This window comes from Hyposmocoma kahamanoa, unplaced genomic scaffold (genome assembly GCF_003589595.1).
Source record: "Hyposmocoma kahamanoa isolate Upper Pololo Valley unplaced genomic scaffold, ASM358959v1 79, whole genome shotgun sequence".
Taxonomy (NCBI): Eukaryota; Metazoa; Arthropoda; class Insecta; order Lepidoptera; family Cosmopterigidae; genus Hyposmocoma; species Hyposmocoma kahamanoa.
This window is the reverse complement of record NW_020653993.1, coordinates 3,560,360-3,586,348: the sequence shown is the minus strand read 5'-3', so window position 1 is coordinate 3,586,348 and position 25,989 is coordinate 3,560,360. Positions and strand designations below refer to the sequence as shown.

The 25,989-nt window shown below is 36.9% G+C and overlaps 1 protein-coding gene across 2 annotated transcripts; it reads left to right on the top strand.

Annotated features, from left to right (window-relative positions):
• The first annotated feature begins 20,437 nt into the window (after window positions 1-20,437).
• Window positions 20,438-24,939, top strand: LOC113233624 (nuclear speckle splicing regulatory protein 1-like). 2 transcript variants are annotated; one of them, XM_026468781.1, is made up of 5 exons: window positions 20,438-20,528; window positions 21,038-21,160; window positions 21,499-22,110; window positions 23,373-23,531; window positions 24,740-24,939. In XM_026468781.1, exons 1-5 carry the CDS (start codon window positions 20,475-20,477, stop codon window positions 24,866-24,868), a joined length of 1,077 nt encoding a protein of 358 aa, XP_026324566.1. In that variant the 5' UTR covers window positions 20,438-20,474; the 3' UTR covers window positions 24,869-24,939. The 2 variants fall into 2 exon arrangements, with proteins under 2 accessions (XP_026324566.1, XP_026324567.1); XM_026468782.1 differs by having other exon boundaries at window positions 23,373-23,523; window positions 24,740-24,756.
• Window positions 24,940-25,989: the final 1,050 nt, after the last annotated feature.

The following is a 25,989-nucleotide window of genomic DNA, read 5'->3' as shown; positions in this document are numbered from 1 at the left end:
CTATTGCAATAAAACGGCAATTTCATACTTTAACCCCTAATATTAGGCATATTAAACCAAACAATAAAGACCCAAAAAACTGAACCAAAATATTTATCTCAATGGGAAAAATTCTTAGTATTAAAGGGTGTTACCCTCTTCCAGAGTAAGGCAATTAAATACATACCGTGGTATTTTTTTTAAATTTACCGTATGTTAGGGTATATTTCTACCCATTATTAAAAACAAGTTGTCGCCAGGCATTAATGTGAGCATTACTGCATTCCGGTTTTGAAGGGTAAAATTACAGGCACATGGGACTTGTCAAGTTACGCCTCAGGGTGACCGGCCCAGTGGCAGTGCCCCTCTGATCTTTGAGTTTACGCACTGCAACTGTTTTATGAACAGGCGTGTCGCTTACCAACAGACCCACGACTTGTTCGTCTCGTCACTTGATATTATATTAAAAAAAACTATGGGAACCTCAACAAAAATCAGCTGTTCCATATCAAATGTTTATACACGCTCAATTCTGATGGGCGGACATTTTGTCCATTTTTAAAATGCATTAGGAATAATAGTCCATTTTATGGCCGCTAGGGGTGCTGTAAAATATGCCGCACAATTATTTTACGCGGTAGCTAGTGCCTATCAAGAGTGTAGAGGTACAGTAAAACAAGCAAGAAGTTACTATACACTTACATCTTCCGTAGTATCTTCGTGAATTCTTTATGGCGGTTGTAAATTTCGCCAAATCGTAAAGCTCGCGACCCGGGGAAAGGGTTAGACCCTTTCATGACGCAATGGATATTAGCAAGTATATTTACTATATTAGAGGTAACTCTAAAAGTCATTTTTAACAAAAACATAATTCGTGTCGTCTTATTTCAAGTAGCATAGAGTTCTACCCCCCCGTTCTACCTAAAAAAAACCAACCGCCCCGTGAACCCCGAGAGACTCGTACGGTTAAAGGTAGTAGAGAATTTCATCATAGACCGTAGAGTAGAGAATTTCATAGTAGGCTGCCTATCATCTCCAGTAGGCAGCTATTGTTTCCCCTTTGGATGATTAATTAAAAGATTTTTTGTAAAACCATGTGATCAGACGAATAATCGGGCAGAAAGGTTCTCGAATGGAGACCACGAACCGGAAGGCGTTCAGTAGTACCACCCCCGACTACATGAACACATGACCTGATAAGGGCGACGAGTAACCGATGGATGCACGTCCCGTCCGATCGGCTGGGCTGGAAATTTTTGGGGGACGCCTAAGTTCAGCAGTGGACTTCCTCCGGCTGATATGGTGATGGACGAGCAATTAGTGCGCCGGATGTTAAACGACACGTCTGTCCATAACCGTTCCAGTGCCGCTCGGAGCTTGCAACGCTCTAAGGGACTCTGCCTCTGCGCCCGTCAACCATAGACATAAGTTGACAAGTCCCACGTGCCTGTAATTTCAACCAGCACCCCGACCCTTCCACGCAGCACTGCTCACATGCTTGGCGGCAAAAATAGAAAAGGTGGCAGTACTTCCCTAGGTGAACTCATACAAAGGACCTTTACAGCTACTTTACCTACAAAAAAAATATAATCTACTACCAACGCAACAAAATTATGTTGAACGTAATGTAAATGACGTAAGTTACAATATAGGAAATTAAAAAAATTGGTGCAGTTGTCTGGCACGTTATTATTAGTTCTTTTACGTTATTTGTCTATTGTTGGCAACTACTTCATATGTCAACAACTAATTCATATGTCAGTACTCAAAATATACGATGATAATAATACAGGATGGAGCAAAAATTATGCCCGAGTTTGGGAGAGCAATTGAAAAAAAACAACAGATCTTACGGTTTAGCCTCTGATATTTTATCCAGTTAATTTACTTGAAGAATGAAGTTTTTAAATATCGTGTCCACACCCGGTATAGAGCTCAAGCCTCGAGTACCGAAGTAGTGAACGCTGTACCGTTTGAGATGTGCCGATAGGTGGCCGAAAACTTTTTAAACCAACTACATCAGTGTAGTTGATAAGGCCGCCATCTTGCTGAGATCATAAACAAAACTCGAGGAAAAAAGATATGTGTACATACATACATATATAAAGCTTACGCCTTTGTCCCACAGGAGGACGAACTAAACTTTCTGTGTGATATACCGAATTACATTTTGTAAATTTTTTATTCGTTGCTCCCTCAAACTCGGGCGTACTTTTGCGCCACTCTGTATTAATAAAAAGAAATACCAGTAGTAGAAATTCTCGTAAAAGAGTTCGCCAAGTGTAGTACTGCCACCTTACCTATTTCTGCTGCCAAGCAGTTATGTGATCATTACTGTGTTTCGATTTCGAAGGGTAAGGGTAACTTATGTCTCAGGGTGACCGGCGCAGTGGTGTCATCTATGCAATTTAAAACTCGGAGTGGCACTGCAACTGCTACGGAAGGACGTGTCGACTTCGTCATCCCGTTTACGAGTACAAAAAAAACCTTACAAGACTTACATTTATTTGCCAAGTGTTATTGAAATCGGTTACCGGAAAGTGCGCGAAACCGGATGCATCCCCTAATTTGCCACCCTTAGAGATGGAATATTTTCTTCAAATTTAAATGGGACTACTACTGAGAAAGCCTCTTTCCAACAAAAAGAATCACCAAAATCTGTTTACAAATACCGCGTATCGCGTAATATACCTACAAAAAATAAACATAGTTGAATTCAAAAGTGTTGGGTAGGACATGAAATTAAAATTACTTTGAGGGAGTATCTTATTTGAAAAAATTAGGCGGTACAATGTCCTACTTCAAATGAGGTGAGCTAGGGGTAAGAATGTTTGCACCTACGGCAATGACTCAACAGACAGGGAATATTGAGCACATTTTCATAACTTGATGGTATCATTCGATTGGATAATTTAAGTATTATGATATGGTATAAATAAATGTTAATTGTATTTCCTACTATGGTAGTATGATCATATGACGTAAAATCAGCTGAAAAGCGGGCAGTGCAGGACCAATCATTGTTGCATTTGTTGTATTCGAAGCAGTGTGATATGAGTGATGCTGTGACATGAGGTGAGGTGTGAGGTGAGACATTTTAATTTTTTTTTATTTTTAATTTTAATGACATGTGTTGTGACAAACTAACCAAGCGAGTGGTACAAACGAGTTGCCTCGTTTTATAAATACATGTTTGTGTTGTCTTTTGTTTTAGATTTTCAACTGAGTACTCCCGTGGACCAACTCATCAACACCGGTTGGTTAGTGTCCTATTAGAGCTCAGCGTATTTTTTTTTTGTTTTGTTTTTTTTCTTTCAATCGTGACGTTGGAAAAATCATTATTTCTCATAATGATGGAGCCATAAAAATAAAAAGTGAAGTGAAGTGAGTTGCCTCGTGTATGAGTAACTCAACGCTATTGAGAACCTCCTCCTCTTTTTGAAGTCGGTTAAAATAGATAGACGATGTTAGTCACAACCATAAGTCGAAAGTGAAAACAGTAGTAAAGCCCTTATAAACATAGCAAAGTAACGGACAAAGTGCTACGTGGTTTGACCTCATTTCAAAATTCCAATTTTCGTACCTTTGTTTAAATAACTGAAGGTACGTGTATCGACAGCGGAATACATTTTGGGAGTCATTGTTATTTCCATATGTAAATTGAAAATTACCCCTTTTCCGGGTATAAATTTGGCATTGTCATTGAGTATTTAGGTTATTAACGACGCTTTCCGTACTTTTCACAGAGCGTAATGGAAAGATCGTCTCATTACGTAATATAGCAATAAAAAACTTTAGACTTCCTTTTTTATCGAAAGCGTTATAGAGTTGAAAATCCCTGTACATTTACATATTTAAATACGTAATCAAGGACCCCACATATGCATTACACGAATACGTCATGTAATAAATGATAGCTGTAACCCTGTCAGAAATGAGAGAAACACGGAGCAGTCATGTGCCGCTGGCGTCAGGAGGATTTTTGCCGCAACAGTATTATTTATTTTACTTTTTTATTTCTGTAGGTGCAATACATATATTAATAAATATAATAAACAATATTAATTAACATGTATTTAATTTTTATGTAATAAGCATTTGTTGCGCTATCAATTCATTATTATCTATGTAACCCGGTTGTCGCTTGGAAGAGATTACTGTCTAGTTATAAGGTGGCCTGTACCGTCTTTTGTGGTTTTTGTACTGTATTTTGAAATGAAAACTTTTATACGAATCTTTTATACCAACCTCGTTGTAATAAATTAATTTATAAGAATAACTGCTTCAATATGTGCATAAAGATCTTCAATAGTTTACCAAAATAATTTAAATTACAATTAACAAAATGGCTTATGACACATTGCTTCTATAATAATAAATAATATATAGAATTCACAAATACAAATTTATATTAATTTGAAATGGAATTAATTTTGGAGGCCAAAATATTTAATTCAATTATTATTTGAATACATTTTACCCATTTTTATTTAAGATCTGTATAATTACTGTATTCTGGCAAATAAACGTTATCTGTTCTGCTCTGCTCTGCTCTGTTCTGTTTTATATAAAAGTGGCATTCACAATTCGGAAATACGTCATAAGTTGCACGTGTAAAGGAGCTTACAAATTAGACACTTCGTCCATGGAAAGCGATAATTCTGTGACACTCAAAAACTCAACTTATCACGAAGCCAAAACAAAAATTACAAAAACGAAAAAAATCCGAAACGGTTCGAGTTTTTTGTGCGAAATTTAGCAAATAAACCTACAAAAAAATAGGACTTCTTAACAATAAACTCGGATTTCAAATAGTCCTACTCCTAATGACGATTATGTGGGTTACGGCAATTTGATTTTCAGATTTTAACCCCAAAGAATGCTGTAACTTTCAAGTTAATTTGTATGAAGGTGCGACTGATGCAATATTGTATCTAAATCCGTTTTAGTGACTTAGTGAATAATAATCACCTAAACATATTAACATATCTGCATATCACAATAACTTTGAACTTTGTAAGATTTCTCAGTCGAATAAAATCACTTTAATCATGGTGATTTGATTAAATTTTACTATAATTTGAATGCATCATATTTACGAGTCCCTGGTAGTTCATTAATTGCTGACTCTTATGGTCTAAATAAATAAATGAGATTAAAAATAATAAATAATAACATAAAATAAGGAAAAGAAATAATATTTTCATTAATAATCGAAAAAATGCTATCGTCTCCTGCGTAAAATGCTATCGTCTATCTCCTCCTGAAATATGCGTATCCTCACTGCTGCATGCGCAGTTCCTAAATATTCCTGTAAGTCGCTGTGTCACTAAGCGAGGGTAGGATAAAATAACTTAAAGAGAAGTTCTGTACTTGTTTATATTTGTTTTTAACTATCATATAGCTCATTGCACTGTTTAAAACTCGGACATTTTAAACGCTGTAAATCACATTGTTCGTACTTAACAACTCCCAAGTAAATACTGTAAGTGGTGCAATTTTAATATTAGGGAACGCAAAAATGCTGTACCTAATCAGAGGCAAAGAAAAATTTAATTAAGTGTTCTTGATGTAATGCACATTTTGCAAAAAAAAAACACCGGATTTTATGTGGGTTAAATCGTTTTAAAATTCCTTCATCAGAAAAAAGCGTCAAACAAATTATGCTGTCCACAGTTTATTTTTCATTTTAGAGACATGAGACTCAGAGCAATCGAAGCAGAAAAAAAACTGAACAAGAATATGTATTGTATTGGTATTGCGGGTTACAGCATTATCGCTTTTCAGCGACGTATTATAGAAACTCCGCAGTGGCGCCTCTGGGGCGTTGCAGCCGCGCCTCTGCTAATTTTCATACAATATTAGAAGCGCAGTTGCAGCGTCACTGTTGTGACAGCCCGCGCTACTTTCGACTGAAGCGCTACAGATGCGCAGCTGTAGCGCCACGACAGTGGTTCCACAAGCAGCTAAATTGAAGACCGCCGCCTGAAAGGCGGCTTCCCACGGCCCGTGTCATCACACGGACAACGCCGCGCCACACCGATTTGTGAGCGTGCTCATGCTACAATAGGAGATACGATGGTCATACCAAAAGAAATTAGATTTTCAAAAATTATAAAATTTATTCTTCATTAGAGTAAAACCGGGATAGATGCCGCAGAGGGACAGGTGCCTCGTTTTCAAGAATCCTAACTTCCCCAAATCGCAACAAAGAGTAATTAGTTTAAATAAGGAGTATAGATACCACTCATCAAAGTTCCTGCAGGGCTTCGTGTGACATAGACGCGTTTGGCTTGTGCATGCGATTATCTCCGCGACGAACACGATAAACGGTCAGACGCGAGTATTTACTGTCGCATAGCTTTGTAAGTTACAATAAATTCCGTTTTATTTTTATTATAACTATACACTGATTCATTCACTGCGCACCTAGGTGTCAATAATTACTCTTTTGTATATAGCTTAGTTATATATTAAAAGGGCATCTATACATATCGAATAGGATAGTCGCCTCGATTTTTCGCGCTATAGGTGCCCTTAGAGACAAAGGACAAGACAAGAAAGTTAGGAAAAGAAAATAAAAAAATACTTATTTATTTAATATAATTATTTTAGTGAAAAAACATGTAAATGATAATAGTTTAAAAGTAAGTAAAAAGTATTCACAGTACAAACAGCGAACATTTTTGTGTAGAATGTTTTGGTAGCTACAAAAATACGAAGTGAAGTAGGTAGTACCTTTAAATAAGTATATATTTATTATTAAAGATGTAATTATGTGCATACAATATATTAAAGACTACAAACAAAACATTTATTTATTATGAATTTTACTATTTTATTTCAAAGGGCATCTATCCTTCTTAGTATTTTCATTGTGAGGCGTCTATCCATATAGGTAGGCATGTATCCTCAAAAAAATAGGTTTGTAAAAAGTAAATTGTTTCAAAATCAGTAAATGTTAAATAAATAAAATCAAGTATTAATGTAATGTAAAAGATTAAACTCGTTATATCCATAGGAACTATTCATGATAAACATCATTTCACAACCATTTTTAAATTAGGAGGCCCTTTCAAAAAGTGGCCCCACTTTTTGAAAGGGCCCCGGTTTTATCCCGGTTTTACCCTACAGGTACCAACCAACCAACCACTTGAAAAATATCGATGACCATTCTTCTTTAGACGTCTCAGAAATCTCCAAGTTATATGCAGCCAAGGCATCTTCTTTGCTTTCAAACCGCGTGCCTTTTAATTTTTCTTTAATTTTTGGAAAGAGGTAACAATCACAAGGTGCTAGGTCAGGGGAATATGGCGGATCAGGCTGGATAGATACATTTTTTTAATGAAAATAGTCGAGTTTTCTAGCAGAAGTGTACGGAGCGGCGTTGTCGTGATGCCAGAGGCAGTAGCGGATTCCTGACTTCGGCTGCTTGTCACACCAAGCTGACAAGACTTTTGGGGCACAAACTGTTATATACCATTCGGAGTTATCTTTTCTTTGATCCTCTAGCACTACAGTAGCAATGTCCCGTCATGCAGAAAAATGAGGCGACAATTTGTTTCTGTGTGCTTCGTGCACGACGACATTTCAATGGCGTCGGCTCATCTTCAAAGCACCATACAGTGGACTGTCGCTTTGTTTCAGGATCATAGTTATATAACCATGTTTCGTTACCTGTCAGTATATCATAAACGTTTTTTATTCTCGCCAGCTTCGAATCTATCTATCATAAACTTGCACCAATCCACGCGACATTCTTTCTGCGCATCGTTAAGTTTGTGCGGAACCCATCTCGAACAACGCATATGGAAAGATAGTTGCCCGTGAATAATAGTTTGCAATGCTGCTGATCCAATGCCCAGCTCTTGCTGAAGCTCTACATATGTAGTTCGTCGGTTTTTGAGAATTACTTTTCCGACAGCTTGAACGTTTTCTTAAGTAACCGCGGTTGGCGGCCGACCTGACTTCGCCTCATCGTCACATCCCCGTCCTCTTTTAAATTTAACAAACTAATTGAAAACTGTAGCTCGTGAACAAGCAGTATCACCAAAAGTTCAATACATTATTGCGGATTTAAACCTTTTTTGTAGCCATAATAAATCATAACACGAAAATCACGTCGAGAGAGCTCCATTGTTGCGAACAAAATTCCCGCCAGATTGTCTCCGAAAAATAAATAAATAAATAAAAAATAATTCGATTCAAGACGTGTTCCATTTTCAAATTTATTAGCAAATAATATACCTTTACGACGATGTATAACTTGCCAGTATCAAACAAGTGATAAAAAAGTGTCGAAGTTCCTCTGGCATGACCCTCGTATACGAACCCACGCCGCGCGCCGTCACGGGCACGCGAGAAGCCATCGTTAGGCTTTTTATCAATATCATAACTTTATTAGATTCAGTCATACATTATTTTAAAATTTTCGTTTTAATCGTTTTTTTCTCGAAAATTCAAAGTCAAATATTCTATATTCAAATTCAAGAATTGATAACATGTAAACATGAATATAAATCTTAATTATCAAGCGGCGCTCCAGACCCTGTACCACAAACAAATGCATCAAATAAAGTTTCCGAACCCATATATTTACACCATCAATAACGGTAAACCTCTACCACAATGCGTCATAGGAAAGCGATAACCCGATGCAATATCGTCATAAACAAACACCCTTAACAACATCTGTTAAACTAATAATTTGTAAGGAACCTTCGTTTCGCCCGGATTGAACTGCTGGTTGTAATTACAACTCTAATTATTGTTGACAAACTACGATGTTAGGGTTGGGGTTCATTGATAACGGTTGCACCACAGACCACATAAATACTAGTAGCACTAACGCCGTTTAGCTTAGAATTGATAATATCTACGTTTTAATTACCATAATTTAATTACGTTCTACGTCGAGCCTTTCGAATTGTCGCTTCTTCGCTTAATGCGCGAAATCTCTATGCGAGAATACCCACTACCTTGAGTTTTATGTCGCTCTCGCACGAGTCGTGCACTGTCGTGCTAGCCATACTGAGCAAGTGTAATTTTGGAAGGGAAACTCAGTCATCACCATCATCATTTCACCCAAAATACTGCTGGACATAGGCCTCCCCCAAAGATTGCTACAACGACCGCTTGCTGCTTGCATCCAAGCAATTTAAAAACACTAAAGCTCCTTGTGAAAGAGTTCGTCCAGGGAGGTACTGCCACCTTACCTATTTCTGCCGCCAAGCAGTAATGCGAGCATTACTGGTGAAATTAACTTGTCAACTTATGTCTCTGGGTGACAGGCGCAGTGGCAGTGCTCCTCTGATGTTTGCGATTCTGCTCTAATCGGCACTGCAACTAATGTGGACAGTCGTGTCCTTTTCAGGCGCACGACTTGTTCGTCCAGTCACTTAGAATCAAAAAAAATGCAGCGGATACCCGCAAACTTCATCAGGTCATCGTTACACCTCATGTGTGGTCTGCCCACGAAAACTCTTTGGCCCTATCGGCTTTCTGTTCTGCGAAAATGTGCCCTGCCCACTGCAATTCCAGTTTTAATTTTAGTTGTTGTTTTTCCAGGGGAGTCAAAACCATCATCAGTGTTACAAATTATACGTTAAAAGTAGATCACTAACCTCACGATCTCTCGTAACAACCGTGATAATCATCTCTTCCAATGTTAGCGTAGAAGTAACAACGACCCGAAACCACCATTGATGTACCATAAATTCAATTATAGTTACAGCCCTAACTCGCGTCGAATTGTGTAAATTTTCTTACAATATCATGTTCATGGACAGTACTTATATGGTACCGCACATAAAAAATCACTACTTTTGTTTGTGCCGTCGTGCTTTAAAATGATTCACTATAATAATTGTGCTTTATCATTGACAGCTGGGAACAGCCGTCAACATTTTCTCTAGAACAAGGTAAGGCTATGACAGTAGTAGGATGTTTGCCATTGTGTCATTTGGAATTAGTACTAAAAACACATACTTTTACTGATGTTTTACTGTTAGAAAGTTCTAAGGCATTGACATGTACTTGTATTAACTCTTCAAAAACATATCGGTAATAACTTAATTTATCGTCTACAAATGTGTGCTTGAAAACAATTGAATTTGGTTAGAAAGTTCTTGATGCTTCTCTGTGGAGAAACAGTAGACGGCAATCACACAGAAAGCATCTAGAAATCGCACTGTAAAGCCCGTAGATATATTTTAACACATGGGAATTGTCAACTTATGTCTCAGGGTGACAGGCGCAGTTGCAGTGCGCCTCATCTTTGCAATTTAAAGCTCTGAGTGGCACTGCAACTTTTATGGACAGACGTGTAGCTTACCATCAGGCCTACGACTTGTTCATCCCGTCACCTGATATAAAAAAAGACCAGAAAACCCGAAATATGAAATCAGCCTCTCGCTGACGGAGACTTGAAGCTGGGTCGCTACCTACTTCCTTCCTCTTTGCCACAGTTCGCAGTTTTTACTCATGACAGGATGACGCTGCAAAATCTGTTGCGTCTCCATCAAATTCGTTCACGTACCAAATCATAAAATACTTCAGTAAAGTAGATTTAAAAGTAAAAACACCTAACTACATCAATAAGTTAAATTTCGTGCAATTTTATTTGCTATGTAGTTTTTAACAGGCGTTTTTTTGTAAATATATCAAGTATGACGTGTACCGATGCATCATTCTGCGTACAACAGTATTTTATTAAAGTATTAAATCCATTATGTTCCTGTAACACAATCGTTGGTACAGGTGCTTTCTATGTCCAGTTTAATAGCTCAGTTATTGCCACTATTAAAATATATTTAAATGGTGACCCTGATCTAGACGACGAATTGAATAATTTGACATTTCTAGCTGAACTTCAAGCTGAATTTCAAGTTAGACAGGGAACTGGTGAGGTTCACTTGCAAGGGTTAACTGTTAATTATAGACTGCCACGGGTGCTTACTATAATTAATTGACGAATATTAGCAGACAACAATTATTTACAATATTGCTTTTTAATATTTGGTTGTAATGTAATGAATATAGCCAGCACCTAGCCCCCCAGTGGGCGCTGAAGAGTCCTCGCATCGATACTGTCCAGGGGGTGCTACCGCATTTGAAAAAAACAGCTAAATTATCTATATTTAAAATTTTGACATGTATTATTTATTATTTTTGTTATGCTGAGCTATCTGCGACTAAAGTTGTACCTTAGTTTCTTAATAGATGATAATAAGTAGTACCAAGTCAGTAGTAGAATATAAGTAGGTACTAACATAGTTTTAAGTCTGTACTAACATTTTATGGATCACTGTTGTCCCAAATAAAGAACTATTATTATTATTATTATTATTATAGAAAATGAAATTATTTTTCCGGATTTAAATCGCGTACATTTGTTTTTTCAAACAAACCAAGGTTTCGGGCCCTTTACAAGTCATGTAGGTTTTTTTTCAAATGCGGTAGTAAATAAATGTACATTGGGTTTTAGAATATTTACAAGTTTTTGAAAATTCACTTTCATTATTGGTTAACAAAGATAAAAATAGTGGTATAAAAAATAGACACCAAATTTAAAATTCCATTACTTGTTACCTCACCGAAGACCGTTAACTGAACTACAAGTTTCCCGGTAACCTCAAAGGGTTTAAAACGTGCAGTTAGCCCAAACACACGGACAAACATAAATAAGTAAACACGGCAAGTGGCAATATATCAAGCGAGTTTCAAGTGAGAGCTGCTAAAATATGGAGCGTGGTGAAATATGAGACTTATCTCTTGCTGCAATAAACCAAGACACATGGAAATCGCACCTCTTAAACGTGCTCCAGAGATGTAGTTACCAGAGCGGTGTACATATTCGTTTTCAGTAGAAATAACTATATGAAATCCAACTTTATTTGATCTTCGAATACTATAGATTTACTTGTGACTCGGGGATAGGTTACTTTGGAAACATCCAAATTCTCATATTGTCCTCCATGATGCGAGGTATAGGAGAGAGCTCCTTGTGAAACACTTCGTCCAGGGTAGTAACTGCTAAAGGTAGTAATTGCTAAAGTAATGACAGCTTTACTCCTTCACTCTTGCATACATGTTGTAAAGGGATTTGGCATGGTGTTTTATAACCGGCCGCGTGTCTGACGTCAACCCTCCGTTTAATTTTGGCCAGAGCCCCTTTCGCTATTCAGCAGGGTGCACCACGTGCAGGCGGGGCTGGCTTGGGGCCCGAAAAATGGTACGGCCCCGTTACACCCGTAAGGGCAGCATTGCTGTGTTCCGGTTTTAAAGAGTAAGGGTGCTGTTGAAATTACAGACACATGGTGCTTATCAACTTATGTCAAAGGGTGACGGGTGCAGTGGCAGTGCCCGTCAGATCTTTACGATTTAAAGCTCGTGACTGGCACTCCAACTGTTATGGACAGGCGTCTAGCTACCATCAGGCGCACGACTTGTTCGTCCAGTCACTTGATATTATATAAAAAAAATCATCACCATTTCAGCCAAAAGACGTCCACTGACCACAATGTCCTGTGCCACTTGCGTCCAGCGCTCGCAGCCTTCACCAGTATATCAGTCCACCTTGTAGGTGGTCTGCTCACGCCGTGCCTTCCGGTACACTGTCGCCACTCGAGAACTCTTCGGCCCCATCGGCCCTCTGTTCTGCGAGGGAAGTACCTTGCCCACTGCCACTTAAGTTTTGCAATTCTTTGGGCTATGTGGGTTACTCTGATTCCCTTGCAGATATCCTCATTACTAATTCGATCTCGCAACGAAACTCCGAGCTTAGCTCTTTCCATTGCCCTTTGAGGAACCTAGAGCCTTGTTATGAGGTCCATAATGAGCGACTACGTCTCAGTGCCATAAGTCATCACTGTTCATCATCAACCCATTTATACGTACCATTGCTGGGCACGGGTCTCCTCTCAGGCAAGGGTTTAGGTCATAGTCCGCCACATTGGCCCAATATAATAATAATAATAATAATAATTTCTTTCGGAACTGGTCCATAAATTGTTAGTAAATTACAAAATGCTTAGGTCTAAAGGTTAGTTATTTATACTATACACAAGGACAGCAACACTAAAACAAAACAACATTAGTTTTGCGACCGCATGTAGTCGCATCGAATGCGCGAGCATCAGCGAGTCCCAGCGGACAACGTGCTCAGGATACGGTTGGGGCTATCGCACAGGCGGCACAGCATCGAGGCGCACCTCTTGCGTATAATGGCTGCAAACCCGTCCGTGTCCATCCGTGCGCCTCCGCGAACATATCCGAGGCGCTACAGAAGCGCGACAGCCCCAGTGACACCCGGAACGCGTTACAACAACGCGCAGACCGTTGTATGTCCCCCGCGAATAATCGACCCACAGACTGCACGTGTAAAAAGATTGGCAGTGGGCTTTAACAACCGAAGATATTGGCTCGAACAGCCAACAACCTGCGCTCCCTCTCGATGTCGACGTTGTCAGTAAGGTCATCCATGACCCAGTGACCAAAGTACTTAAACCGCGTAACCATATTTAAACGAGCGCCATTAAATATTACATTAGATACAATAGAGTAATATTTAGTACTTGCCTTGAAAATAATCAGCTCGCTCTTCGTGACATTGTACTTAGTTTGTGGGTCACAGCGTATGACTCATAAACCTGCAACTTGTCTATGTTCAGCCCTTCGATTAGAGCACTTATCTCTATAAGTCCTCTAATCGAAGGGCTGAACAGCATCATGTCGTCCGCGTAACTGATGTTGTAAGCACAAACTCCGTCAATATGACATCCGACATTAGTGCTGCTCAGCTCATCATTGAGTCTATTAATATATAGATTGAAAAGTTTGGGCGAGGTGAGCCCCCCTGCCTGACCCCACATTCCAATCTATAACTGTCCGAAGTAGCACTTCCCCGTCTGATACAGTTGCTTTGGTTATTGGACCAGTACTTAAACAAGAACGTTATTTCTTTAGTTAACTGGTCACATTATATAATTTGCTCCATAAGACATTATATGACACTAGGTCAAAGGCCTTTGAGAGGTCCAGGTAGCATGCGTAAACCGGTGTCTTTCTTGCAACGCAATACCGGACAATCTGCTTGAGACACATTATCGCACTCTCAGTCGACAGCCTTGGTCTGAAACAAAATAAAACCCCAAAAACAACAAGTGACTCAGTGATTTTATGTTTGTAAGGGAACGAGAATCGGGCGAGATACACTGATTTTCAGTCGGTCCCCTTTTGGCGTTCACTGATTTTCAGCGTCGACTGAGTCTTAAGGAAATATATAACAATTGCAGTTCCACTTAGAGCTTTAAATCGCAATGATCATATGAGCACTGCCAGTGCGCCAGTCACCTTGAAACATAAGTCGACAAGTCGCATGTATTTGCCAGCACACTTACCCTTCCAAACCGAAATACAGTAATGCTCACATTATTGCTTAGCGGCAGAAATAGGTAAGATGGCAGTACTTCCCTGGATTGATACAAGAGAAGAAAACGTGGTTCCTTGAATGAACGGAAATTTATTCCTTTTTTGTATAATTACTGTATATAAGTCATATACTACGCAGAAAGTATCGTATGCACAAAACATAACTGTTTGTGCGCGTCGGGGGTGCATTCAGCACCAAATAATACAAACTTGAGTTGTTTCAGTTGTTTCTGGACGTACAGTCAGCATCAAAATGTAGATTTTTGATACTTTCTTAGCTATTCATACGTAAATATCATCATGCGTTTCTCCTACTGGGATAGGCTTCGCTTCTTGCCCTGCTTTCGCATCTGCCTTTTCTCACGTACTCATTTAGTCTTGATTCTTTTCAATAGGCCTTTTTAAATGCTTATTGTTTGGATTTATAGATTATTATTTGTAGTATAGCTTACTATTTTTCTTCTGCACAAGTGACACAAGGTAACTAACAAGCGGTAGTTGATAGTTTTGAAAACAAACGTCTCGTTGCCCATTTCCGCAGTCGATTTTTTTATGGTACCAAGTGATGGGATGAACACGTGCGCCTGGTGGTAAGCGACACGCCTATCCATAACAGTTGCTATCAAAGCTTCAAATCGCAAAGATGTGAGGGGCACTGTTACAGCACCCATCACCCTGAGACAAAAGTTGACAGACAAGTCCCATGTGTCTATAATTTCACCAGCACCCTTACCCTTCAAAACCGGAACGCAGTAATGTGAGCATGACTGCTTGGGGGCAGAAAAAGGTAATGTAACAGTACTGGATGAACTATTTCACAAGGAGCTAACTATAAATTTTTCAAGTTCATTTGCCAAATTCAACACAGAATTTAATAACAAAACGTTGCTAGGCAACCAGTGATGGCAGTTGTAAAGAACATTTTTGTCCGTACACACTATTTAAGCTAACTGCCGTGGCATCCGTAATTAAAATTTAATTTTTTAAGTAAGTAATTGTTTTATGTAGAAGTAATACTTACCGGGCCAATTAGTATAAAGTTTACAAAATAACCTATTGAGACACATCATTTAAGTATAAAATAAGTAAGGTTTTAATATCTGTTAAAACTTATTACAAGATAATGATAGATGAAAGAAATACAATTGTGAGATTTCATTTTGTATTAATACACTATTAATTTCCGATTCTGAATGAATTACTACTCGAACTTGAATGTTTCATAGGATAAAATGTACAGTATTATTTTGACCTATCAGTTTCCAAACCTTTTACACGTATAATATAATTGTACCGCATTCGCATATATTTTTCGTTCAAATTTGCATTTGTGGAAAGTAGTGGAAACTAGCATATGATTACCTGTTTTCGGCCCTGATTCTGAACATTCTGTATGAATATTATAATATTATACAAGTAGTTTAACACAATAGATACACTCATGGACATATTTAGGAGAACGCTTTAAAAATGTAGTATTATGATAACAACGTTCATATAAACTACTGACCACATACCAGAACAGTAAATCGAAACTAAAAAGCGATTGAAGCCATTCTGTTTTCAAATTAAACTTCATGGTATATGTGGTTAGTGGTTCTTAAGAACATAAATATGTCCTTGGGTATGTATGTAAAACACGTATACCTATTTCTGCCCCCGTAGTATGCCGCCTCAGTAAAGCTATTTTATCCACATTTAGCTGTCACATTCGAGTGATAAACCAGCAATTTAAAATTTTATCACAATAGCAAACATGGCGAGCACCGTGACGTCACATATTTACATCGTCTCGAGCGCCGGCGACCAATGACTGCAAAAGAATAACACAGTGCCAAATATGGCTGCAAGGTAATAGCTGATTTTAAAACATTTGCACAGTAATTTTATCAATGTAAAAATAGAGCGCGACAAACGAAATGAAAAGATATTTTTTGTTTCATGGTTTTCGCGGCGATAATTAAACGACAAACATAGCTATATACGCAATTCATATCGTTTGTCCTTATTGTACAAAATGTATAACAATAGTTCATTACCATAAGCAAACTTAGATTTATCAACTGAATGAAATATTTTGACGGGGAAATTTATCACACATATTCTGCCATGCTTCGGCCACTGGTTAATTTGAGCGTTCATTTCATTTTTACGCTAACTGTACTTAAGATAGGTAAGTTACTTAGTTAAACCATCTTGTAACAAGAATAACATATTTACTGGTTAGTTCTATATTTAATTTATAAGGCTAGTAGCCGAATTGACATTGTCATTGTTAGTCTTGTTGTTATTAGTTAGTGTTATTAACCTGTTACTTTGAATGGTAAAAGCCTTTTTAAGACTCGATTACTATCAGGAACCGATGTCGCCAAAACTCACACATTCTTTATTTGAAACGGTACAAAATTTTGATATTGATTGATCGTAGTTTCAAATTTAAAAAGAAATAACTAATTCTGGATTGTTAATATAATTTAAACTTTACCCTGTTGACATATCGTTGAAGGGTCATTACCATCAATAGCTAGTATTATATATGTATTATATTTTATGTATTTTAAAGAAATTACGACGTTTTGATATCATATTAAAATTTCAATCAATATGCTGCCATCTAGCGGTTTTATTTCGGAACGACGACGAATTGGAGTTAATTAGTTCTCCAAAAAAAAAAAGAAGCTACCATAATTCAGGAGTATAAGCTTTACTTTCATTTCTTGTCACAAAAAAAATTCGATAAACAGAAAATTTAAAATTTATTAAAATCTTTTCGACGAAATACCGCCACGGGTAATACTTTTCGTGTTGCTATCAGTTTTACACTCCAAAACAGTACAATATGGCATTTTTCTATGATTTTAGAGAACTTGCATATTACACAACCATACCATACAAAGCGAAAATGGCGGATTGAGGTCAGATAGATCTCTCGAGACCTATAGTTGACATGCGTAGGCCTAACTTCTATTGTATTTATTATTCTGTGCATTCAACTCTGGTTGAAATAACAAAGCGTGTCGTTTAGCATGTTTGCCGTGAATAGAGTAGATGATTTTTTTCGCCATAACACATAAAAGATATTGTTCTTTTCTTACGAGAATAAGCAATTCGGCCAATATTATTGAAAGGACTGAATGCGCTACGCATGTAGCTTAGCACGTAACCTTTTAAGAAAACACACAATTTGATCTTTGTTAACAGACATCTACAGAATTAATAGTGGGGGTAGATGACAAAAATAAGTAAACTTCACATCACCGAAAATATCTATTCATAATAGCTAAGGACCTAACAACACACTTAGCAAACAAACGAAGGTTCATATTGTGTTGACAATTACGTTTATCTGAACCAAGTGGTCTCTTTCAAAACACAAAGCCAGAAAAGGTCAACCTATGTGTTGGCTACGTCAGAAAGAGCCACTAGTAAGGTTTGTATGACTATAAAAACATATTCAAGACCAAAACTTGAAAACAAATATTAGAGCGGTGCTACACGACGCGTTGCGTTGGCATTGCGACGACGCATGACCGGTGACGCTGAGTTATAGTACATATAAATTAGAACTACATGCCATCTGGCCCGTTGAAACAGCGCATGGCGACGGAACGTATGTGCATCGGACAAGAGGCCAGGAAACAAAGCGGGAAGGGGCTCTGCTGTACGTAAATAAGCGGCGGCGTTACTTGCGACACCGCATTCCTCGTGTGGCACTCGGTGCGTTGAAATCATAGCGTTGCGACGACGCAACCCACCGTTAGCGCCCGTGTGTCATCGCTTTTATAATGTTGGACATTTTTTACAACTAAAACTGTATTCGTGAAAATTGGCAGAGACCGGATTCATATCGTCGATTTCACGTTTGTTTCTTTCCGTAACTGATTTTATTTAACTTGTTATACACTTATGTGGAAATATTTATTTACAAACCAGTATCTAAATAATAAATGTAAAATCCCTCTTAATAACGTTCAATAAATGTCAAATTACTATGAAATCAGACATTCACGCGTTTTTTTTTATGAAAAATAGTGATAAACATTACATTAATAGGAGGAATATTAATCTCTGTACAGAGTACTAAAAAAACCGACCTTAAAAGTACGTGGAATTACGTCTATTTGCTAAGTGTTATTGAAATATAGTTCGCCACTATACAGGACTTGACACTGGAGATAATAAAAATAGGTTCTCACTACGACACTACTCAAAGTTTATTGAGAGAAAAACGCCTTGAATTGGAGAAATAGCAAAATCAACCATTAAAGTAATTGCTCCTAAATTAAAGTTAGGCGCTATTTATAAAAATGAATCATCATGCGTGAACAGCCATCCTTCGAGGTGGATGATATTCTTCAAAATGAAATGGGACTACTATGGAAGTACCCCCTTTCCAACAAAAAAATAATCATGAAAATCGGTTCACAAATACCGAAGTTATCGCGTAACATACATACAAAAAAAAAGAACATACAGTCGAATTGAGAACCTCCTCCTTTTTTGTAGTCGGTTAAAAATAAACTGGATATTCTCGCCGCCCGTCTTCATAAAGTCACAAATTTATTCGCGTATACACAAAAAGAGCAAAATTTTCCTTTTACGAGATTTAAAATAAAATAAAATAAAATGCAAGGAATAAAAAAATTAAGAATAAATAAAATAAATAAATTAAAACACTAGGTAGGTAGGGAAACAAATCAAATAGAACGAGCACAACGTGATTTGATCAAAACAATGTATTTAAAAAAGTTTGTATCCGCTGACAAAACTAACATCTGTTAGGAAACTTTATGTACTTACTATACACTGTAATAAAACAACATAAAAATTTGCCATATGAAAGGGTATTAGGTAGAAGAATAAGCTATAACATAGCGTTGGTACCAACAATAAAAACTACTGCGGCTAGCAGGCAGTACAAATACAGGGCCTCATGTCTATATAATAGTTTAAACAGAGAACTAGATCTGTACAAGAAAATAGTTCGTGAATGCTAGTTAGCAATTACAAACTGGCACGAAACTAAGTTATATGAGGAGATTGAGCAATTACTATTACAAGTTTGAAATATATAAATAAATAAACAAGTAAACATAAAAGTTATACTATATCAGTATATACATAATACATATAATGTAAATAAATAATGTAAATATACACAAATCGTAAATTAATTTACATATATGAACTTATTATACAACTGCTATTTTTTAACTTCTTATTAATGAGACAAGCAACTGAAGTGATACTATTTAACATGGTATGACAATGTACAATTTTGGATATTGTACGTCTAGCAGATGGATGACACACATGTACACAATCACACAATTACACACCTACAGATACATATACACATACTTGCACTCACACACACTAACAATTAGGTTAATCTATTTTTAGTCTGAAAAGTTAAAAATTACTGTAATTAGTGAAATTTGTTTTAGTTGTAACACCACTTAAAGTAGATATTAAAGTAGTATATTTTATCATCTTAAAAATATATAAGAGCAAGATTACTATTAATATCATAGAAGAGCGATGTTTCCTAACACAGGCCCTAACAAGCCTAAACGGAAACATCCGCACCTGTACTATGCCCTTTAAAATTAACGAGTCAAAACATTTTATTTATTTATTAAACAAAAATTTTACTCTAATTAGCCTACGGGAATGACCCGTTTAGCTATTGCAGGTTCTTTCGATTTTTGAATATTAAAAACAAATTTATTACAAAAGATAAATGTGTACAAATGCTTATTTAGAAAGAAGCAACCACCCCCACAGTTTCTTGCTCATTCTCAAGGAAATCTGCCTTACGAATGAGTAATAGAGTTTATGTGACGGTTTCAAATATAATTTGCTGACATATGAAATAAAGATTGAGTTTGAATTAGCTATTCTATATCGTAGACATCGTTTTACATAATCAAGAATTGAAAAAAATAACAACACAGTTCCGCAACAAAGACTTTTCATTAGTAAATAACACTATGAATTAATTAAAACAATCGAACCGTTGCACTTTCGGCCATTTTTATTGTAGTTTTTACTTTTAGGTCGCCATGTTGATGAAGCTCCAAATTTTACTTCAATTCATTTTTTTAATTTTCATTGAGGTAAATTTTTGATATTATCGTTATGGAATGAAAACGAACTTGCAAGGCAATGCCAAGGTCCACCAGTAAAATGTCTATGTATTGTTGTATAGGACCAAGAGCACAAGATTTAAATCGAAATCTAGGCCGCTTACGATAAGAATGGTCCATAGCCCAAGTATCAAGATTGATGTGCTCTCGACTGTACAATGACCAATGATTTAAAATTGATGGGTATTATCTGCCTTTGTAGTAGTGACTACACTAGCAGATTCATGGTTCGAAATATATAAATGGCAGGTAAAGTCAACTACGGATGGGAGTTAGTTATGGCGCTGGTCTATAATATGTGACAACAGACGTCTACAATTTCCAAAGGCTCATAAATTGAACCTTCGGCACACGGTAACCTGTTATTCACAGAGATGGAGATAGTTTGTAATTCTCCGATATACCTTGCATATATTGTGGCACTACTCAGCAATTTGCCACAAGATACACTGTCATTGTCATAATTTATATTGTTCTAGAATGTCTCTACAAGATTTGACCGTGAACCTGATCCAGAAACCGTTGCTCGCATGCTTAATGATAAAAATGAGCCTATAGTCGTATTTGTTAATAGCAACAATAACGTAGACGATAACCAGTTAGTAAGTATTATTTTAAACTCTGACTTGATTTGGAATTTCGTAAAGAATTAATTTATTCTGCAAAGAACTTTGTATGTAGAATAATTTAGTTCACGTTGAGTTTAATTAGTTAGATAACAGTCTATTCAAGCGCTTTAAACAATTCTATGGAGAAAGCAGATATCACAGTTAGATATCACCTTTTTCACCCCATTGGGATGATTTGCAAAACGTCTCAATTTTATAATTTGCTTTGTTTCATCGAATACAAAAATAAGTAAGTATCATTAGTTTCATGATTAGTTTAAAATTTATTTGAATACTTAATAATATATATTACTAAAACTTAATATTTTCAGGCCCTTTCAGAACGTGCAAATGACAGAAACGAACGTGAACGCAATGAACTGGAGCGCGATAGGAATGACCTTGATCGTGATAAACGTGACCGATATGAATTGGATCGAAACGAACGAGATGAAAAAGAGCGATATGAATTGGATAGGAACGACCAAAATAATTTGTTACGGTATGGTGAAGACAGAAACGTTCGGTTGAGAAGTGAAAGGGATAGGAACGAACGTGATCGGAATGATCTGTATAGAAATGAACGTAACAGAAATGAACGAGAAGATTTTACATCAGATAGATACGAACGTGATCGAAATGAACAAGATAGAAATGATTGGAATCGGAATGAACGCAACTGGAATGAACGTGACCGAAATGAAGATGACAGAAATGATTGGGATAAGAGTGAGCGCGAATTGAATTGGTATGAACAGTCACGTAATAGAGCTGCACGGAATCGAATGTCACGTAACCGAAACCGCGAAATTCAGCGACTTGATCTTGCCGAGAACGAAAGTGACCGAAACGAAGACCGGTATCAAGGAATTGACCGTATGCGCTCTCTTTCTGATTCGGAACGTGCAGAAAATCAAGCATATTTATTCTATAATTTATTGAGGGTATGTATTTGTATTCAACTCTACAATTTCTAGTGATAGTTCTTCTATTACGGTTGTCAGTATCTAGGATCGAGGTACCTGCTGCTGGTCTGATACTTTCATCACTCTTGGCTGCCACTATTGCTCATAGCTATCTTCTTGTTCACCATCCATTTTATTCCTTTACGCAGATACAAAATTTTACAACTTTATTGACAGATCTAAACAAGCGTAGTGCTTTATAAGCAAGTATTACTTATGTTGGCCATTTGTCAGAAAAGATGTTTGAAATTTTTGAAATCGAATAATAGAAATGTTGATTTTAAGATAATTATCAGTGGAGTGGAGTTTATAAGCTCACGTGTGACATGTAACAGTTTATATATACATAGGTCAAACAGGGCGTAACTTTATAACTAGATATAAAGAGCATGTTTCTTCGTTTAGGCATAAGCACCCGGACAGGTTAAATGTCACATTCATTAGAAATAAATAATATTTTACCAGATTCCCTTTCTTATGAATTCTTAAATTTTTGCGAAAAAGGACTACGTCTGGGTGTTTTAGAACAGATGGAAATAATTAGGTACAACCATGGTACAACAACAGGGGTTGTATAATAAATGAACAATTAAATTTTGCATTATCATCTTTATTACAAGTATTTTCGAATTTCAACCATGTTGACACTGGAGATAGCGGGGTATAAATATACCAACCGTTCTGAACGAGCTCATTCTCCGGTCGAGCATCGAGCTATCAACAACTCCTGAGGATGCCTCGTGGAGAGGCGAAACACGTGTCGGGTATATTTTTGGTGGTGGTTTGTTGTGACTGTAGTTGCGTTTGTGTTATTAATTTTATGCGGAGGGAAGGTGGAAAAACTCACTGGATGAAAAAAAAATTCAACACAAGCGCAACTATTTTGCACGATTTAATCTTTCTGGGTTCGCTGTGTAGCAAATTAATTTACTTCCATATTTGTAAACGACTGTTAAATTTTAGAAAGAACTGACTACTAACTGCTTCTACGGGCACTAACCGTTTAGCGTTAGCTACACACTACGACAGTGCTATGACTGTAATTGATTAATATTCTTCCACAAAATCTAGCCTTTATTGTAAAACAAAACATTCAGATGAATGTTCATAGACAAAATTGTGGTCCTGTACATACCTATTACTATACAATAACATACTACAACGACCAAAAAATGGGTTTTAGTCCCATAATAACTGTTCATATAACAACAGCACAACGACGAATAAATGTCCAATTTCAGTCACAGAACTTAGATGAACTTGATCCGGAAGCTGCACAACGCTTAGAGAATACGAAAGATTTACTTACACAAGTGCTGAGACAACGATGTTACGCAGAAGATATTTGCAAAAAGAAATGCAAACCGAAAACATCTAAATGCAAATCCAAGTGTGAGAAGGTAATTTAATACTCTCTCATGATCTAAAGGTTTCTAGTAGTCTACGTGAAACACAACAATTGAGCTACAACAAGAGAGCTATTGTATTATATAACCACATTAATGTGAAAGAAAGTACTGCCACCATAATTATCTCTGCTACCAATTATATTATATACTATAATGTGGAAGAGTTCGTCCAGGGATGTACCGCCACCAAGCACTAATGTGAACGTTACTGCTTTCCGGTTTTGAAGGATAAGAGTGCTGGTGAAACAGGCACATAGGACTTATCAACTTATATCTCAGGGTGAAGGGCAGTGCCCCTCCCTAGCCAAATTCGATGTAGAATGTTTAATAACAAAACGTTGCTAAGCAACCAATGATAGCACAGGAAAAAAACATTTTTTTCAATGCTCATTATTAAGACTTGCTCTGCCCACGGCCTGCTCCCTTAATTGGAATTTAAATGGGTAAGTAGGTAATTGGGTTAAGTAGTAATTTTTCCCTAGCCAATTATTATAAAGTTTACAAAATACCTTTTCATACATATAATTTAGGAATAAAAATAAGTGTTTGCATTCTATTAATATTTACTGCAAGATGGTAGGTAATGGTAGACGAAAAGAAACAAAATTGTAAGATTTTATTTAATATTAATTTACCTCATATTATATCATCCAGCATCTATTTCCGATTCTTAACTTGAATTACCACCAGAATTCGAATGTTCCCAATCTCTCCCTTCAAATCAAAAAGTCACCAGTGATGACACCGTTTTACAAACAATTAATTACTGGTCATCTTATGTCATTTTATGTTATTTGAAACTTCTGTTGATATAAACAAGACTTCAAGGTTTAGTATTATCCATAATCTAGTTGAATTTCGGGGGAAAATATTGAAATTGTGGTAACTGTGAAAGAGTCTGAGATGAAAACCCTAAAAATCATATGTTTTTGTTTGTTGACATTTATTCTATATCGAATTTGGCTAGAATATAAGTACTTCGCGATTTAAAGCTCTGTGTAGACATGGACGGGCGTGTCGCTTACCACCAAGCACACAACTTGTTCGTCCCGTCACTTGCTATCATAAAAAAGAAGCATCAATATTGTAGAGGGAAATTTGTATTTTCAATTGTTCCGGTTCTGGCTGCCCCATGCATGCACACATGCCTGCTTTCTACATATAAATAGTTCTTAAATAAAATAACACTTGTTAAACAGGAATTTGATACACTAGACGCTTGTGGAGAAATCAAAAAGGATTGTTACAAGAAAAATAATTGCAAAAACGGAAGAACAATGCCTCCAAACTGGCTTAGATCTCTGGATTTTGAAATATATAAGAAATAATAAAATGTTATGAATAATGTTGCGTTCATTAAACTAAAAATTGAAACGCTCTTTGTAAATTGTTGAAAACCCAGAAACAACTCCTGCAAATATACTTTAAATGGTACGTTATTTTTAAATGAATATTGTACTCGCTTAACGGTTGAACGCATCGAATTTAAATTAGATTACTGATATATTTAAAATATACTAAAACACGTACTTACTGTAAAGTAAGTCTAAATATTATTCCGAATTTTAGTTTAATTAAATTTTTTCATACCTCGCAAATTGGCAACCTCGTAATTAAGTGTGAGGTTCTACATTTAGCAATGTCATGCTGAGGACTTGAAAAACATAACTAATGTACAATGAATATATCATACGTATTCTACTATTTTTATTAGGTATTTTATGTTAGGACATTTCAGAGTCATGCGCGATAGTGCGTAGTTGTATTTTCGCGTTCAGGTTCAGTAACACACATATTAAATTTTAACTTATTGCTAGTTATTACTTAAGGTAGGTTATTACTTGGTGTACACTCCGCATATAAGCTTGGTGCAACAAGCGAACAGCTAGTCTTTAACCTTTTTGTCCACATCACTCTATTATTTTTTCTATCCGCTTTTTAAGTATTGTGTTCCTTATGTTTTGTGGAGAAATAAATACCTTTTGTAACAAACCTACTTTATGTATTAGACGGCCTTAAGCCAGATTGTTCACTTTTAGTTCGCTAAGAATCCGCTAGATGGCATTAACCCATTTGGCGTTATTTCTGAATCGCAGTCTTAAGATTTTCCCTCGAATTACTCGAGTTAACTTGACTGCTAACTCGACTTGGTGTTCGACAGAGCAACCGCGAGTCGCGAGTAGAACTCAAACCGAGACGCTTCACCGAGTTGTTCACGATCGGCCGCCGACCGCGACTCGAGCGTGCTCTGAAGATCACCGACGCATTGTATGAATGAAGTATTCGGCTCGGCGGCGCGGCGGGCGGGGCGAATCAACCGAGTTAGCTCATGAAAAAGAGAGTTCATGAAAAAGTAACTCGAGTTCACTCGTTATAGGAGTAACTCGAGTTACATAACTCGACTCGCCCATCGCTAGTCCCTTCTTGGGAACGACTATCCGGACCTTCC